Source organism: Lepeophtheirus salmonis, chromosome 5 (genome assembly GCF_016086655.4).
Source record: "Lepeophtheirus salmonis chromosome 5, UVic_Lsal_1.4, whole genome shotgun sequence".
NCBI classification, from domain to species: Eukaryota; Metazoa; Arthropoda; class Copepoda; order Siphonostomatoida; family Caligidae; genus Lepeophtheirus; species Lepeophtheirus salmonis.
In genome coordinates this window covers 21,649,151-21,669,607 of record NC_052135.2, presented here as the reverse complement: position 1 = coordinate 21,669,607, position 20,457 = coordinate 21,649,151, and the positions used below count along the sequence as shown (strand labels likewise).

Here is a 20,457-nt window from a genome sequence, read left to right as displayed (position 1 = left end):
TTTCAAACCCCACAGCTAATTACAACAAAGCCGTTCTTTAAAAAAAAATTCAATATTAAATTTTTTGGAAAAATTTAAAAAATACATACTTATTCAAAGAAACTATTCTAGTGAAGAGGAAAAATTCCTTAGTTTTTATTTATTTTATTTTTATTTGGGGGGCTTTTTATTCATAACTTAAAAAAGTAATAAATAGTGAAATACCAGTAATAAATAAAAATTGGAATCGCAAATTAAACATTATTTTCCCGATGCCGATTCTAATTCCAGGAAAAATACCTGCTTCTATTCTCATCACTACTTATAACTCACTAACTAATACGATTATCTTCTCAAGAATTAAAGAATAATTATTATAGTAGTTTTGGAAAATAGTTAAAACCTTTTTCTGGTTGCTAATACATAAAAAGTATCTCAAATATTTAAGACCATACTTCTTACAAATATATATATATGAGACAGGATTGTCCTCTATAAAACGTTTGGAAAAGTATATTGCAAAAGTCACCAAGCTGAAACAATGAATGTCCTTATGCACACTTCCATAATTGGGGAATCAGTTGAATCCCTTTGTCATTCGACATCAATTCATTTCAGATGTTGAGTACAAAGGGTAGAAAACAAGTTTTGCACAAAACAGAAAAAAGAAGAGGAGACTGTGGCACAGAAGAAAAAGCCTGAAAATGATAAGACTTTTCCTTACCAACAACTTGCATTTTCCCATTTGCCAGAAGAATCAATTTTCTTGTTCTTATTCTGTATTAATTTAAGTTTCAAAAAATTTAATCAGGATAAACTTGTTATCACTTAATTCTATTAAAAGCAAAAACTGACCAGTTCATTTAATTTTGGGTGGGACTGTAAATAGGATTTTCTATCGAGGCTTTTGACATAATGTTTTTTAATGCATGCCAAATTTGACAAATAAAAACATTAAACTCAATACGCATAGGTTCGCGCTCCGGTAGTTCCTAAGGAAGGAACTATAAATTATTTATATGGACTTCAAATAAGATTCCTAGGTGAGATTGAGTAATTGTAATACTATAATATTTACTTATACTTAATCTGTGTAACTCTATCGGACCAATTAAGGAAACATTAAAAAAAGTGACCAATGACAAAATTGTCAAATAACTTCTTATGTTAGAGCAGTCAAATTTAGAAAAAAACTTTTTCCAAAAATTTGACAGTATTTTTTTTCGAAACAGTCAAAATTTGGCTCGAAAAAAAACTATTATAAGGAAACTAATTTAGAATTTCGCACTTATCATTTTTTAGAAGACACATTTGAAAAAATACTTTTTTAAGCAAATTGACATACAATATTTTTTGAAGGGAGGCAACACTAGTCAGAAAAATTTCAAATTTAATAATTTTGACAAGTAAAATTTTTTAACAATTTCTTTTTCTCTTCACCATATTTGAGACCAAGCAATTTCACAACTATGGGGATTGTAGGGATGTTTACTGACCCTCCCCCCCCCCCATTTGTAGTCATTGACAACTAAATCCAAAGGACAAATAGGGATGATGAAACTTTGCAAGCCCTTCCTAAAGGATTTTTTTCCTTTATGTTTGATTTCTTTTCATTGTGAGTATTAGCATGGAAGATTTTAACCTTCCTATATATAGAAAATCCGTTTAATACAACTAATTTTGAGATAATATTATTAAGAAACAATAAAATTTTATAGATGTTTATATCCATAACTGCAATAACTAAATGGTTCATAATTACAAACACACAAATTAGAGAAATACCATTAGGGAATGTCATTAATTTTATTACTCTTTGGATATTATGATATATGTTCTATGTTACTTATTAGTTATTACCCTCCTATGTATATATAACTATGCATGGGTAACAGTGTTGTGTAATATACCTTAATTGAGTAATAAGTTACTTATTTCATATTACATCGTGGATAAGTAATTTAGATATATTACTTATGACTTAGAATCAAGAGTAATAATATTACTTTTTTTGACACCTCCATAAGGTATGAACAATGCTTAAACCAATTTTGTAAGTTTTTTACATTAACTTAGAGTGTTAAACAAGCTTGGATTCGGTTTATAATGTGCTTGTTAAAAGTTGGGCTAAGAATTTAAAACTATACCATTGTTTCTTCAATTTATTTTGGATAAAAGTATTTCATAGTAGGTTAACCAGACGTTCCCGTTTTTTTGGGTGTGTCCACGCGTTTGTGCCCTCACAAATATCCCCACTTTAGGTTAATAATGACATTATAAATTAATGAGTTATTCTTAATAGTGTTTATTGATATATCCCAGTGAGTTCTGCTCTAAGTATCTTGGTTCCGATGTGACCAAAGGGAGGAAAATAGTAGTATCATAGTGGTTCAAATAAGAGTTCCCCTAAATGGGAAGATTTGACATTATTTGTTGCTCATTTAATCTCCATTTCTAATTCTTCCGACTCAATCTCATTAGAAGATTAAATAAGTGACTTTGGGAAGGATTCGGGTATATCAAGCTTGAGAGTGAACATTCCTACCAAGCTACATACCTGTGTCAAGCTAAATGTGTTAGCTGTCGAATTTAATGACAGGTTTTTGAGTAACTCGTCGATCCCCCATGGAAATAGTCAGAAGAATTTCCATCATCGAAGCTCGCCGCGTGGGACACTCTGCACAGGAGATAATTTCCTTCTTCAAATATCCGAAATCAACAGTTTACGACGTGATTAAGGCCTTTGATGAGGAGGGAAAGACTGAAAGAGTAGCTCATTCAACAAATTCTGATAAAATCCAGACAAAGCACAGACAAGCTCATAACTGGCTTGAAACGATCCATTGACACTCATCTAGATACACCAATTGCTAGGCTGCCCAAGGACTGTAACGTGAGCCAAGGGAACATCAAAAATTTGATCAGGATTGACCAGCGACTCGTGTCTAGGTTCAGAGCCTCAAAGCATCAGCTAACAGAGCAGAATAAGGCAGATAGAATGAGCAAAGACAAGATTCTTATTAACCAAATGAAGAGCAATGGTGGTTTACCTGTAGGTTTTTTTCGAACGAGAAAATCTTCACCATTGACGCCAAGTATAAAAGTAAAAAAAGAGAGGATTGTCTGTAAGAATAATGATGCCTCATTTGAGGTCTTGAAGACCTACATCGTCAATAACATGAAGGACATGGATCATCAGGAGGTAGCAAAGTCATACCTCGCATTTAGACGCCGTATACAGATCGTTATCGAGAACGAAGGCTTTCATTATGAATAATCATCTTAGATTTAATGTGACTTTCAAATGCATAAAAGTAATCAAGTTATTCAAGTCTCATAATTAGCCTTTAAAGTGATTCAGGATTTACCTTGTCCACCCTGTACATATACTCATGTTCTCTATTATGTTTGGATTCATAGAATCAGAGAATGAATTTCTTTGAATTTTTTATTGCTCGTTTTCTGATAAGATTAAAACATTTTTTTAGAACATAATTAATGAAGTAATATGTAACAAATTATTAGTTATTAGTCAATCAAAAAGTAATATCGTTATAAATTAGTTAATGTAAGAGTAATTTTATTGCAAGCAAATATATTACTAACAAACGGGTTATTACCTAACACTGATTCATTATGAATATACATACCTTTACGTCCACTGCCTTCTCACAAAACTCTCCACCAAATCCAAGTGGACACTGACAAATGTTATGACCAGATTCCAATGGAACACATTTACCATTGTGCTGACAAGGAATCAATACACAATTATCCTCAGGGCATTCAGCTACAAGAAAAATAATGGAATTGATAGTATTCAGTAAAAAAACAATAACATACTAATGTCCATTCCAAATTGGGAATCTCCACCATGTTCCTTAGATCTGAAGTCATACACTTTATTATTGATTTCCAAACGTTTAATACAGCCGGAAAACCCAGTTTCGACTCCCAAATAATGACCATAATTACGAAAATATCCAGCTCCACCTAGTATAACAGGTTTTGCAAAAGTGATACGAGAGAAGAGGCCCTGGAGAGAATACAAAAACAATTAACCCATTTGATGGATACCTATATATTAATGTAAAGACTCGGTTCAAGATTGACTAATTTTCGGGTCGGTCTTTAGGAATTTTATATATAGCGATTTGAACCGATTTTTTTTTAGACCAGCCCTCATCAAGCTTCTTTAAAGAACCGAATTAGTCCAGTCCACTAAAAATAATACCATTTCAGACTGGTCTAGGTGCAAAGATGAAATTGTACAATTATACAGGTTACTAATTGCACAAGAAGATAGTAAAATTAAGAGGAGGATATAATTTTTAAACAGCTAATTTCCCATTCTCTATAATCACTTATTTGTTTATCATTTTACCTGAGAGCGTCCTTCCTCATGTTCACCATCATTTAGCTGAACCCAGACACCCCAATCGTGCCTATAGACTGTGATTTTATTCCAACGGTTCAAATGTATTTGAGCAGAGGTTCTCACGATCCCAGGTCCAGTTCCACAGTCCAATCTAATTCATATGATAAAAAGAAGCTTTATATGAATATTTTAACCATAGATATTATGTACTTGTATAATAAAAAATTAATGATTAAGTATCAGATACTCTACTAACAATATTCATGTTGGTAGTACATATATACATGTCTTCATTCTTTAAGGATAGAAAATCCCTCCAACATCATATATTTTTTTTAAATGGTCAGAAAAAGAGATATTAAAATATATGTACCCTGTTATCTTTATTTATGTTTCTCAAATATATTTCTTGGTCAAATAATATGTCCAAACGAATAATACTCAGTGCAATAAATTTTGTATAAACATACATACATACTCATATATTTTTAATCTAACAAAAAATATTTCTTGAAATAAGATAAAATAATTCATGAATATATTTGATGTGTCAACATAAAAATAATTTTGAACAAAAATCAGTACAAGGAGAAAATCCCATTTTTTAAATTTATTTCATATATGTAGGTATACATACATCCCAGTATTTCATAGGCATATTTGTGTCAAAATTTGTGGGAAAACTAATTTTAGTTATCGTTTTTAAACCTTTATTTGCCCCGATTTGGTTTTAAAAAATTTATTGTGATAATATATTTTGGCTAGTTTAAATGCAATTTGCACAACACCCAAAGGTTTAATAAAAATAATTTGTTGATTGAAATTGACGATAATTCTTCGAAGAATAAAAGTTTAATACAAGTTAAATTTATGAAAAAAATCATTCTAGCTTGTTTTTCTACTGACGGGTCATATATGCTATACAATAGGTACATTCAACATTCATACACTTGTATATAATATTTTTTCAAGGAAAAAAAAATCATTTCCCAAACTTAGAATTACAATTTTACCATTTATAGTACTTAAAGATGAAAACCAATCAGAAGGAACCCATAAAAATACTTCGTTTTCCTTCCACAGATATTTCATATTATAGAATACATACTAATGGTTATAATATAATGTTTAGCCAAATAATAACTTAACAGAAATTGTAGAGAAAAAAGGAGCATTATATATTTGAGGCCAAGTTTTAAGGATAATTTATCGATATCAACAATGCTATGTTTATTATTATTTATGGCCATTTTTATTTTATTTTTGTATATTTCATGTGAGCGTTAAATGGTATAATAGGCAAATAATTAAATAGTGTCTGAACATAGAAAAATATATATGGAGAAAGACGACAATTTCGATGGCAGTTTGGTATTGTGAAGATGAGGTTTTTTAATAAACCTCGAATAGAAAAATTCAGCTTCTACAAAAATAGTTTGCGTAAGGTTGTCCTTGATTTAAAGAACAAGTTTGGATGATAACTCATTTTTTACATCAGCTATATTAATTGAATTTATTAAATAATTGGCCAAAAACAATATTTTAAAAAGGTAGAAAAACGTTAACCACCAATTGGGACTGTTTGATGCACAATAATGACATTTAGAGCATCCTCTGGCCAATTAAAAAACTCACATAATCTCAAATTATAAACACTTAGAGGAATTCAGAATTTCCTCTAACTAAATTTAAATTACTCTGTGGCATCATTTTCTTGTTACTTAATTATTGTTTTAAATCCTATAAGTTTTTCCTTAATACTAGCGCTGGTTATCAGCCAACAAGACGCCCTGATTGATAAAAATACCATATTGGGATGATTAACTCGTTCACTGACTTCTCTTTTCCAACTATTCGCTTTCTCCCTATCTTCTCTACATTCCTCTTCGTTAAAAGTGAAATTTAGACCAAACTTATTTCCCAATTGCCGCTTGTATATATTCCTTTCTCTTTGGGTATAATATAAATTATAGCTAATATGAAACAACAAAAAACATTTTAATTGTCAGATTTCAATAACTAAGTCTAACCTTTTTTGTTTGATCAAAGAATATTTTAATTGATAGTATGAAAATGTGACAAATTTTATTTCCCTTTCTTCAAAATTATTAATAAAATATTTTAGTTTTCTCCAATATTAAGTTTTCATAGTAATAACAATTATTGTGTACATGCAAGGCCGTTACTATAATTTTTATTTAAGGGGTGTTGGGATTTTAGAGAAATCTTCGAAATATTTTTTTATTAAAGTAAAATGTAAAAACTGACAAATGACAAAATAATTTTTTTTTTTTTGTAGGAAAAAATTAGAAATCACCGAATAATCTTCTTTCATTTCTTTTTTTGAAAAGGGACATTTTTTAAATATTTGGCATTTATAACTTTTTAAAATTAAAAGAGGTACTTTTTTGAGCAATTTGACTATAAAAAATATTCATTTAAAGGAGAAAAAATTAACTTTTTAATTTCACAATTGTGATAACAAAAAAATATAATGAATAAAAAATATTTTTTCCTCAACAAATTTGACAATAAACTACATAAAGGAGGGGGCGTAGGGGGATTTACTTGTGCTCAATTTGTAACTAGTATAAGGGGATTCTACAAGATTCTATGATTAGTACAACGTTTCAGATTGCCTTATTTAATTAAAAAATAACTCATTATAATTACACTTGATTTGGTTATGATATATTTACAAGTAAGCTAACTGTGGACCCGTTAACTATTTTATAACCACAGGAACCATATCCATTTGTAATTTTTATTTTTTAAAAGTCAAAAAATAACATCATTATTTTTAGTGTTGAGACTCTGTCAAAGAGCTTTCTTTTGTTCGGTCTTAAATGATCTCAGAATGTAAAAATAAATTTTATCGTTTTCAAAATTTAGAACAATTTTTTGGTCTCAATATTATGTTGGCCGATTGATTTCTGTCTCAAATGATAGACCGATTTTCTCACCTATTCTGAATTATGAATTGTACATTTATGAAATATACGACACATATAGCTTTATATGACGTTATTAGGCCAATGATATTTACAATTTTTTAAAGTACATGAGGTAATCAAGAATTCATCTTCCGAATTGACTAGACTAAATTTTTAATGAAACTGATTTTTTTTTAAGACCGATCCAGACCGAATTTTTCTTTGAGACAGGTCTAGACCAAACTTTTTTAAAGGGTCAAACTAGTTTGGTTCACTAAGAATCATAACAGTCTCGGACAGGTATAGGATTTTGAGACAGAAACCTAACACTAATTATTTTGTTATCCTTGCTGCAAGTATTCATTTAAAATTATTAATCCCATTTCTTGATTTCAACTTGGAGTCAACATATACAGGACACACATCATTATGTAATTGTTATTATACATATAATATTTTATTGAAAAAGGGAAAAGAGCCTGGAAATAAACTAGTAGTTAGCCAATTGTGTCACTTTTAAAATTTTGCTATAAAATACTTACTACCAAGGTAAAATTTCAAACATTTAGTTCAAAATTGTTCTAGTAAAATACGATAATTAATTTTCATTATTTTCCAATCCGGCACCTCATAAATTCTTTATTCTATTCATGTCAAACGTTTAATAAAAAAGTTATAAATGAACTATGTATGCATATAACCTATTTCTAAGACAGTTTATTCAATGAATAATAAAATATAAATGATAAATATTACAGAATAAAACAAAAGGAATGATTGATTTTTGAGCAGAATTAATCCAAAAGTTTAATTAATTATCTACTAATTTATTGTCAGAAATCATTTCTACTAAGAAATGAATCAACAATGACACCCTAATTATTTTACTTACGGCAAATAACTAAAATCCTTGTCAATTTTGTATTTTCCACAAATTTTGCTAGAATCCAACAAATCATTGATATTTATGGAATTTTTTAAATTTAAACTTAACGTATCAACTATTTAATTAATATGATGACTCATGTTAAAGTTGGGTCTTAAATACTAAACTAACTGATATATCATTATCATTACTAACCAATAGCCCCTATCTTTGGCAAACAATCGTCAATATTAATTTAAATTAGATTAGAGTAGAGTGGTTTAAAAGAAACGTAGCATTATATTAGCAAAAAATAAATCATATTTTATTCTATTAATATTTTTATTTTGAAGTATATTACCATACTTTTCAAATTTTTACAAGCATTCGAGTAAAATATTTTGGGTTATGTAATGCACGTTTCAGTAATGAAGTGTGTTTAGCGAGTTACTAAAATAATTGTTATTTAAGCTAAGGCAATATAACACAAAAATATACTTTACAAATCTATAAAATAATGGGGGGGGGGGAATTTACATTTCGAGCCTCCAAATTAAAATTATCTCTTAGGCAGAATCCATTCCTCGTTGTCAACTTTATTACAAAGTTTAATTATTCAATGTAAAGATAATACTAATAAGATTAATTAATTGAGCTCAGAGAGCTAAAATTATATTCACTGTACATATAATTTAGGATAGATATACATACATGAAATATCATAATTTGGAAAACTATACATTTTAAATTCAATTGGAGAAGTTTCAAATGTTAGGTCATATCCATTTGATGCTTTTTAGGAATGATATTATTATTATAAATTTCTTTAAATGTAAAATAAGGAATAATATCTCATAATCTTGAAAAGAGGAGGCTCAGATGACGATTTTTATGAGACTTTTGCAGTAAAAAGTACAGATTATTTTTCATCTAATGTTTCGATTCTGGAAGAAATGAAATATTAAGATGCAAAATCTAATAGTCATATGCAAATATAAATATTGTTGTCTTTGAAAGCGTGGAAACAAACTTTGAACAAAATAACGTATATTCTTTGTGCAAGGCACATACATGAAATTCTAGATAATTCTATATATTAAGATGTATCCATAATTCTTTGGCACACCCATATTCTATTATTTCAAAGCAGAATGACTTGGCAAAAATTTCATTGACGCAATTGAACAATTTTCGTAAAATTTGAGATTCTTTACAATTCCACTCAACTCAGATCGTAAAAAACCTTTTGTTGTCCCTCGCATTTATAATAAAGGCACCTTGCATTTTGTTGACTTGTACCACTTATTTTAGCTCCATTATTTTTTGCTTGACGTTTAGATAATAATTTATCCTAATTTGTACATTTTACAAAAGATTCATTGAAATATGTCTCTAAAATCAATTGAAATACATTATTCAAAGAATAATCAACGGGGTTTTTTTTTTCTGAGTTTAAGATTATTTTATTTCGGTAGCTCACATATATAGTTAGAAACAGAAACTTTATTTAAAATGTAAGCTGATAGATATTACATTTATTTACGTCACACTGTCTAAACTCCTTCTTTTAAAAAACCATTCACATTATTTATTTTTTTATTGACAGTAACCTAAGCCCTACATTCTTCATACAATATTTTCTATTTTCCTTCGACTGACTGTGATAAATAGGTATTCTTAAAAAACCCTTTATTCGAATTTCCTTCTCTTAGGTAGGTATGTATATTTAAAAAAAAACACTGCATTAATATCTTCTTATTTTTCTTGGAAACACTCTTTCCCTATAAGGTAACCATTCATGGATTTGATATGGATAAAGGCTTTGAACAAGCTATTTATCATAACTAGCAATTACGAATTTCTCTTAAAATTAAGATTGTATTATATTGTTAGTTTTATTTGTGTTAATTTTCTTCATTTCATAGCCCTAGCTAATCTAATGAAATTCCATGACATCGTAGCTGTTCTCCTACAAAAAATTCTTCAAATTGTCTTCATTGGCTTTCAGTCTCATTTTTTAACATACCAAAAATGCTTACGATTTACTACCCTATTTATAGTTTGAATCTTCAAATATATAAATATATATAGTTGCGTTGAGTTCCGTTCCAAGACCGATTTATTCTTCATTAGTTGTAAAATGACTTTTTCTTGGACATAGACCAAAATTCAAATCATAAACCGAATGTAAAAATAAATGATTCCCCCAAATTTATTTTCAAAAAAGTAAACTGGCCAGATAAAACCCGATTTTTATAGACCGATATTTTATGAAGAGATTGGTTCAGACAGAACCTAGACTGAATGAAGTATATGGGGCTCAGATTGATATATAATTTCCAGAAAAAAAAAACGAAAAATGAAATGAATAATTTGTCAACTTAAAGAATGTTTAGGAGGTGAGAAGCATTTTATAAATAAGCTGCAAGCAGCCATGTGAGGATGTAAATAAACTCATATCCCCTTCCGTATTTAGCAATGGCCTTGACATGTAGTGATAACTCGAATGTTAATCCTTAATTCTACTCCGAGACCAATGAGGACTTACACTAATAACTCCCTAAGAACTTTCATTCATTTGCGGGTGCGCTAGTAAGTGATTAAAGATTATTCTAATAACTTTGAAAAGTAATTTTTTTTTGTTCAGATTGGCAACTAGAAAAAATCTTGCATGCGTTCTAGGTCAAATGTTATACATATATTTAGTTCTTCAAAATATGAATTTAACGCATTCAAGTTTTTTTTCCATGGTCATCATAAGATTGTTTTATTTTACAAAGTTACTATCATTATAGTTAATTGACAAGAGGAAAAGATCCAAGCAGGAGTGTGTTTGCTGACAATTTACAGAGAGTAATACTCAGGATTTTTTGTGAAGTTATAGCTGGCATTTCCTTATTTGACACTGAGTAGAATTGAAGATCGAAAATGGAGTAATTCGGGCCAATGATCTTAGATGATACGGAGTGGAACTAGTGTTTATAGCTAGAGTAGGTAGCTAATCTAATAATACTTCATTATAGCTAATCTGCTCTCCTCATAAACATTCTTAAAATTAGCAGGACTAACAAATTTATTTTGGGTTTCTTTTTTTAACATTTCCAGATGGCTCTAGAAGACACTATAATTATAAAATTTATGATTCTAAATCATATTATAGACATCAATTTCTATGTATGTACATAATTTAAATGAATAGATTTTGATTGTTATTAAAAGTTATATCGTTGCAAAATAAAATAAAAGTTATTTTTTCAAAAAGAAGGAGAAAAAACAATATAAAAATTGTATTTAGGATATTATATTAAATTTTAAGTAGTTTTGTGCATATTTGTAACTTAATTTCTTTCTTTCATTCGTCTGTATCCCTTTCTCATACGTATCTAGGCACATACATGAGTTGATAAATATACTTTTTTCAAGCTACAAGCCAATTTAGATTATCTCTCTGTGAGTAATTTATGTTAAACAGAGTCGTGTCTATGTGCAATATATTCAACCATTCGATTTATGCATTAAGTTATGAGAGGCTCAATGTAAGTTATGTTATCTTGTAGGTAAGAGTACTTACAAGTAACTAGTAAAGTTGCCATAGTATTTTATGCATAAGTATTTGTGCAATAAAAGTTCTTTTCAAATATGTATTGATCTTTTTGTATTGCACATAGTAGTTTAATATTCATTAGTAGAGTACTGCCTCTATGAAAAAATAAAAGACACCCAAAGATTACATTGTAACACTGGCCATATGAAAAATCTTTGGGAGAAGAGCAGATTAGATGTCATCCCTTTTTATTGAATTGGCTACAACAGTCGTAAGAGGAAGGAAATATATACAAATCCCAAGTTCCGTGTCTAGTAAAAATTTAAGCAGACGTTACTTCAATGTTATCCTCAATTCTACTCTGGCTGTCCAACAGGGACTTACAATTATGGTTCCCCAACAAATCATCAGCTTTACTTTCCTTCTTATATCATAATATGATGATGTTTTGTACTTAAAAATTAGATAATTTTGTTCAGAGCCGATAACAGGAACAGAAAAGTTCATAGGTCTCATTTTAAGGATAGTTGTCTCAATAATTGGGTTTATTTTATTCGTACCGCATTGAAAGACTTGTTATTTTAGGGTCAAAGTACTGGGAAAATGAGGGAACATATATTGACTTACCAACCTCTCTATATATTTGTATAAAGTTTTATTCTTCAAAAAATTAAAAAGTTTTTTGGGGGATCATATTTCGAAATATATGTTTTATATTATGTATAACTTTTTTATATATTCTTTCCGTCTGCCATTTCTTTTTCAATAGCCATTTAGCATGAATAATAGTGTTGAGACTTGGTCCAGGAACGAATTTATTTTCTGATTTGCTCTTAAGGGATTTTTTCTAGACCGATTTGGACCGATATTTAAGTCCAACCCGTGATTTCGCACTGTGCAAAATTTGATCTTTTCAAATTGTAAAACGATTTTCACTCCTATCATGATTTATGAGTTGTACAAATATGATTTATGCATCATATTTAACTGAATATGACGTAATTGTAGGTATATGTTCATAATTTTGAAATACGTATGACGTCATCAACATTTCATCTGTAGAATTATTCAAGACCGAATTTTAAATAATACCAATCCAGACCAATTTTTTCCTTGAGACCAGTCTAGACCAAAATTCTTAACAGGACCAAATTACTAAAACTTATAAGGGTCTAGGATTTTCAGACCGAACCCCAACACTAATAAGTACGTTCATAAATATGTGTTCTTTTTACAATATTATATTAGGAGAAAAACTTTTTTTTTTTTCAAATAAATTAAATGAAAAATAATAGAAAGAATATCTTAATTAAAAAATGATAAAAAGTACCAAGAAAAATAAGCTGAAGAAGAAAGTTTTTTTTTGCATAAATAAGTACATCGCATATGAAGAAAGAGGGGAATCGAGTTTAATTAGTATGTACGTAATTAATTCATATGTACGAGCACTATGATTAGAGGAACAAAATAGATAACAAGTTTATAATTTCATGTTTGTTTTTCTTGCTTTCCCATTTTTTTTTTTTTTTTTTTGTTAACAATACACATATTATCAATAGCTATAATACCCGCATTGCTCGGAATTATCGGGCGTCGATGAATGATTTAGTTTATTTTTAAATTGACCTTCTTTAAATAAATTTAGTGAATATTTTATTGAATGACTTTCTTCTTTATAAAAGGTCGTTCCTTTTTATTTACACATTTTTGGTGTATATGCATATTATAAATTCTCCTTAGTGCAGGAACCTAATCAAAAGAGGGGATTGGGACATTTCCATCCCCAGGCCCCTCAATTCGGACTTGATTATAATTAAATTGTAATAAACCTTGAAATATTAAGTATATGCATAGTAATTATACATTAATTTGATAATTAAAAACATCAAATCTTGCAATTTCCCCTTTTTCCCATTTACTTAATGACTTTATACCATTATCAAAATAAATTGCATATACTTTTTCATAATGAGTACCCACTATCCACTACCCAGACAAGCAATATATTTATATTAATAGAGACAAGTTTTTCCTGAGGATCCCTAATTTTTGAGTGTACGATATCTTAGAAAATATGTACAAAATAATAACGTGAAACGAACGATTGTAGCTGAAGCTTCATATTCAAAAATAAGTATATATCTTATATATGAATAAATCATGGTTGGTCTGTTCATCGACCCCTAATAACTCCGTACATTTTCTGATGCAGTTACTTGTGCGTTTAAAAATTAAGACTTTCCTACCTGAGCTCAATATGCCTATCAATGATAACGAGTGCTAAGTAGTCTCCTGTCATTTCCTCGTTCTCTCCTGTGAGTAAAAGGATGCCATGATCCACTTTGGGTCGAAACTCCATGGTAAGTTGTAAATCAGAGTATGCATTGGTTAAAACTGGGAGTGATAAGTAGGAGTGTCCGCTGAATGAAGGACTGACTATGTCATTGTCTAATAGGAGATTAAATATGTTATGGACCATTATTCATAAGCAAATATATTAATGTAATATGCGAGTCTTACCTCTCCTGCACTTTTCGCCATGCTTCCCGAGTGGACAAAGACATCGCTTCATAATCACTTCCTCTTCCTTTTGTACGCGCTCCATGAAGCAAGATCCCCGATCTCCACAATCCATGTTGCAGTACGCATCAATTTCAAACATTTTATCTCTATAGAACTCTTCTTCTTCACCCTCATTTAATCGGCCTTCCTCGGACTTATCATCATCGTTTTCATATGTGACTTGAATATCACCCGGTTCTAGTAGCTCTTCCTTGATGGGAGACGAAGATCCGAGGGTCTCTATGGATGATGATGTATAATGGACGTGATGAGAAGGAAGTCCTAGGGATTTCATTTCAGCTTCTGATAGATCATTTTTCCCTCGTTGAGGAGGATCGATGTCTACTTCAATTTGGATGGCAATGGACGAATTAGAAGATGATGAAGTTTTTGACGCGTATTCTTCTTTGCTCGAAGGAATCTTGTTCCTTGATGATGATCTTGAAACTGAGTAGGATAAGGGTGAGAGTGAATCCTGGGATGGATTTGATGTCCCATTAATGTCTGTGGATTAAATATGTATATATAAATATTGTTTAGTATTCGATGCATGAAAGAGAGAGAGAAACATTTAAAAAGTAGTGAGGCCCATAAAACAACTTGGATACATATTGTTTTATAGTGAGCACAATATTTACATACGTATGTACATACATTAAAATGAATGGTCAAAGATGCCCTTAAGTAGTGCCAGAAACTCAGACACACTATATAAAATACTTAATAATTGCCGTCTTATTATTACACTTTTTCTTATAAAACCAAAAAAAAACCGCTTATTAAGAGAGAAAATATTTTCTGAGGTTGCTGTTTATACTTGCATTTATGAACCTGCTAATGAGTTCAAATAGTTAGAAGTAAGTAGGGTCATATATGTATCTAACCTTTTTAATTTTGTAGCATTAATAGATTTATATTCTTTCTAAAGAGTATAATATACTTTCAAAGAAATTATCACACAACCGCTCTTTTTTATTTAACACTAAAAAGACGAAAAGGTCAATTTGACCCATTTTCACTTTTGATTTTTAAATATAAGCCACAAACTTGATAGATATTTATTAACACTTTTTGATTTGTATTTTTAATACTCAAAATGATAAATTTAAGTTTTGAAATCAAACCAATAAAGTACAGTTTTGAAATCAGAATGTTTATATATAAAATGTATATCCCCAGTTTCACCTAGAAAGACGGATAGCTTAAAAAAGACATATATACTAAAACTGTACTAGGTAGATAATATATTCTAATAAATTAAAGTCTGGAGTAGAAAGCATTGATAAAATGGCTAGGCTATATTCCCCTATAGTTAGTTCAAGACGTTGACGAGTGCAAGTACTTAATAACTTGCCTAATTTGGCAGATATAAATCTTGTAATTTTATGTCAAAATGACCTCAGGATCTTTGAAAGAGGTAAACAATTATCCGTTCTTCGAGAGATAAGTAAAACTTTAAACTTAAATGCATCAAGAAATTAACACTTTTAGTATTTATCCTAAACCTACAGGAGCAACACCATTCGATAAGAATCCTGCCAGATATAGGTTGATCCACGATGAGTTGGTGGGACTACTTCCTCTCACGAAAGGTTATAAATTTATTTTCACCTTTCTAGACAGGTTAATTACAAGTTGGGATGAATCCCTACTGATGGTGGATACAACGACCGAAAGCATAGTCAACACCTTCAAGACCTGTAGCTAAATAGTGTTTCATTTTAATTTTAAAAATAGTTTTGAAATCTTCGAGATACATATACTTCGTCTTATATACAAAAAAAATTGTATTTACAAAAAACAAAAAATGACATCCTCTGCTCTGATAGATATTTCTTATGAAGAAAATATATGTACTAAGATTTACCAATGTAGAAGTATATTAAAATAAATAAATTATCTTTATGGTCTTTTTGGATAATTATAAAAATATATATATTTCCTATTTTTATTTTCTTGTTTTTGTGCAAGGGTTTCTCATTAATGGTAAAAAGAAGCATAAACTCAAAATATCCAAGTAAGCATAACTGTACAAAATAATATGGAAAAAATAATTGAAAGACAAATAAAGTTTTTTTTTTTTTTAAAACTTAAAAATATATTTTTGAGTTTATTCCGTGTATCATGTACAATACATAGAAATTGATTGATAATATATTTTTTAAGCACTATTAATGTAAAAACACAAACATGCCTGATATACCAATTAGAGTTTCTCTTCCCAGACTTATCGGTTGTTTTTACCCACGAGAAATTAACAAAAAAAAAAATTTTCTCATGTAATCTCGGATCTGATTATTTCATCATGCATATAGGCAGAGTTGTAAATTGTACGCTTTATTCGATACTCAATGCCTTACAAATCATCTGCTTTACTATATAAACACTACACATGGGGAGATATCAAAATATTTGCCGATTCGATATCATTAAAACATATTCCGAAACAATCTCATATTTTACAAATGATTGGATTTCTCATGTATCCTTGAAATCATTTGTTTGAATAAAAAATATTTTGGTTATGAAGTTATTTGATATTGGTTTAGTAATTTTAGCAAGATTGCTGTTTTGAAAATAACTTAGTAATTTTTATAGAAATTTTATGGAAAGGTTTTATACCTAATGTAATGACCGGGGGGCAAACTTTGGCTGCACTCTTTCAAGAAATACATAAGTCATAACTGGGATTGATATTTTTATAAGGAAAAAACTAAGTTTAGAAATTGAAAAAGAAAAACGGTTGTTTTCTGTACCTTTCTTCTTCTTAATTAATTATTTAATGGATATTTGTTATGCTCACTTCTCCCTCAGAAGTAAGGTTCCAGCCTATCTTTATGGTAAATTGTTTTAAAAATACATTATAAAACAAACATATATTATTTTAAATATAATTTTAATATTTAACAGCACTAATGCTATTTTAAATGTGGAAATTGCTCCTTTTTATAGCAGTAATTCATGTTCTCGCACTAAGATTATACCATAAACAGCTAATAACAAGTGTTTTTATTCAGTAATACCATACGCTTTGTTTGATTCTGTACAAAAATGGCATCCATAGTTATAACAAATGTATTCATTATTTCATCGAAGTATTCGTATTCTGTGTATTAGGCATTATTGTCTACAATAATTGAACAACAATTTAATTTCAGTTCCAACCTTTCTTCTGATTGCATTATATAAAATAATTATAATAAAAATTACACATAGATGCTCTCTTTTCAAGAATGAAAGAATTATGAGATGTACTTTAGAAATTGAAATATTAAACATTCTTCATGTTCTAAACAAAACCAAAATAGCAAGATGAAAAGTGCTTAGGATTTACAGTTCAAGTATAAACTTTCTTTATGTAATTCATCTAATGAAAGGGTTATTAAATATTGAAGTTTAACTTGTATTATTATATTATATAAAGTTTTATTATAATGGTCACTTTATCAGGGACGTTACTCACCACTAGAGGTCGGAAAAATATGATAAAAAAGATTTGTTATAAATATGTATTAAAAACCCCATAATATGAGAAGAAAAGTACCAAAAGCTGTTGTACTGTATTTTACATATTGAATTTTGAATGTAAAAACTTAAGTATGTTCCCCCTCTCCTTTGAAGAATTCATCTTGTGAATTCAATTAAAAGGGTAAATTCATGGAGATTATTTATAGAATAATTCATTGTACGCCCTCTAATGGATAAAAAAGTATTATCTTGGATAAAAATTGAATACGTCATCGTATGGGTTTTGTAGCTTTGGTGAAGAGTGAATCGAGGTAGGGTTCAAAAGATGGGCAGACTGGACAGTGGAGGGAGGACTAGTAGAGATATAAAATGTCATACACACTTTTATGTATATTTGTAGACCTTTCTCAACAAATATTCTAGCTTCCTTTGTGTTGACGGGAAAATTAGGTTCTACATTCATACAAAAAAAAAAGAAAAAAAAAAAGTATGATTTAAATTAAAAATACATATATTTCCCGTCAACACAAAGGAAGCTAGAATATTTTTATTTATTTTAAAATTGAGAATGAATTACATTTGTATTCTTGGACGAATTATTTTCATTAAACCTTTGGCTGCGTCACGCATTGCACTATAAGTAGTACAAATTGATATTTACAATACAAAATTATAAATATGATATATTTTATTTAAAAAAGGCCATATCAGGGACAAAATATGTAAAAAATTTAGTCAAATCCTACAAATTTGTATAAATTCTATAAATGACTCAAATATGTCAGTCAAATATTGTGTTAAATGTATATATATTAAATTATATACATATATATAAATATATTTAAATTCTTGAGTATCTTAACCCATTCCACAAATTTGAATGCAAAGCCTACAATTGACTCACATTTAAATATTCAGATTTCCTTTTTTTCTTGATTTTTATTAAGATTCTTTTTATGTTGACGCACCTCAATTTATAAATAGGAGATTGACCGTAAAAATCTCTTCCATTCTTCTTTGTTCTTCTTACTCTTTGTTTGAAATCATTTTTCCATATTTTATTTTCTTCCCTTCATCAAGAAAATCCTTTAAAAGGAACACTTATTGTGTTGGCGTTATATATTTTTCCTTGAAAAAATAAAAGAAAGGAAGGAGCAACACGAACAGATTTCTCAACGGATTATCTTTCATTAGTTTATTTGCTATTGTGACAATATTAAAATTAACAACTACAAACAATGTTGTGACAAAGCCTAAGTATATTAATAGTGGGATATAAGTGGGAGGGACAATAAAGGTGCGAACACAAGTAATCTTTTCACTAAATTGAAGAATTTTACTTTATTAGCACTATGCAAAGTTAGTGCTGTGGCTCTTAATTGAGGGCCACTCCGAGCGCCGCTCCAAATTCTTGAACAAGAGGGGGAGCGCTCTTGTTATTTTAGAAGAGCGATAAAATCCCTCAAATTTCCGCTCATTTATATCAACTTGTAGTGCATTACTTTTTCCATTCTGCATCTGCGGCTCTCTGCTGTCTTCGGTGTACGACTTTGTTTCTCATGTAACTGGCCACACTAAGAAGACTCGGGCATAAGTTCCCTACGAGACACCAACAGCTCTGACACAAATGAAGCAAGATAAATCTTTCTGTTTTTTTATCAAATTTTCCCAATTGAAACACGATTTTCTTATATTTTTATGTATTAAAAGGACACAAGATCTCAAAATATTACGAAAGTAATAAAACTTGAGAACTTTGTGCTCAAGCTCAAACTAAATATCATGCTTAACTGGATGATAGTGCACGAAACCTTGTAGTTACATGTATCCTCAGAGAGCGTTCCCCAATCTTTTTGTGCCCAAAATCCAAATAAAAATTTATTGGCACAACAATTTTAATTAAACCAATTATTTGGATGATTATAAGGTATTGCAAATAATGTATGTTCGTCACAAAACGTACGGCACACTTGAAATTGCCTCAAGGCACACTGTTCGGGAACCATTACCCATTAGCACTTAATATTATCTGATTTGGATTTGTATTTAGTAATGTGAATTCTATCCTATTAATAATTGTTATTAATAGTATTTTGAATATTTGGTAGAATTGCCTTTAGATCTAATCAAGCAATAATATTACCTTCTGATTGATACACTGCTGTTCTCAACTATCGTTTAGAGAGTATTTTCTAAAGGTGCTCAATTATTTATGGATAGTTGTAAGATTTTAAAAGATGAAAATAAAAAAAAAAAATACTTTTGAGTCAAATATTTAATAGTTAAAACATTGGATTATTCATTTTATGGATTTATTTTATTTTAAATATAATTATAAATCTGTAAGTTTTATTCATTCTTGTACTTTATTTTTCTTCATTTTTTGGAATAAATAATATACAAGGGTCTCCAAAATTTGTTAAACCTCTAAATTTTGTTGTGAAAATTTTGGACTGTAAAGTCAATCTGATTGGTTGTTATACAGTCTGAGTGCCATCCCTCCCTTCCGATATAAAAAGAGGAACATTAAAGATATTTTTATTAGTCAAGATACATCATCTAAAAAAAGAAGTAGAGAGTCTTCATCGTGCTGGAAAATTCAAATTTATCAGATTTTGAGACCTTCAATCAGTCTCCGTTCTGTTAAATATAACGTTAAAACGATTCAAGAGACTGGAAATGTTGATGATAAACCAAGAAGTGGACAACCAAGGTGCACTTGGAACCC

General features: G+C 29.4%; 1 protein-coding gene across 1 annotated transcript in view; it reads right to left on the bottom strand.

Annotated features, from left to right (window-relative positions):
* The window catches only part of LOC121118415 (pikachurin), a 92,407-nt gene that overhangs the window by 14,520 nt on the left and 57,430 nt on the right, over window positions 1-20,457 (bottom strand). The window contains exons 3-7 of the mRNA XM_040712999.2: window positions 14,220-14,765; window positions 13,946-14,147; window positions 4,364-4,508; window positions 3,823-4,015; window positions 3,630-3,769 (exon numbers count right to left, since the gene is read on the bottom strand). Of these exons, the coding sequence (XP_040568933.1) occupies window positions 3,630-3,769; window positions 3,823-4,015; window positions 4,364-4,508; window positions 13,946-14,147; window positions 14,220-14,765 (1,226 nt within the window). The remainder of the gene's footprint in view (window positions 1-3,629; window positions 3,770-3,822; window positions 4,016-4,363; window positions 4,509-13,945; window positions 14,148-14,219; window positions 14,766-20,457) is intronic.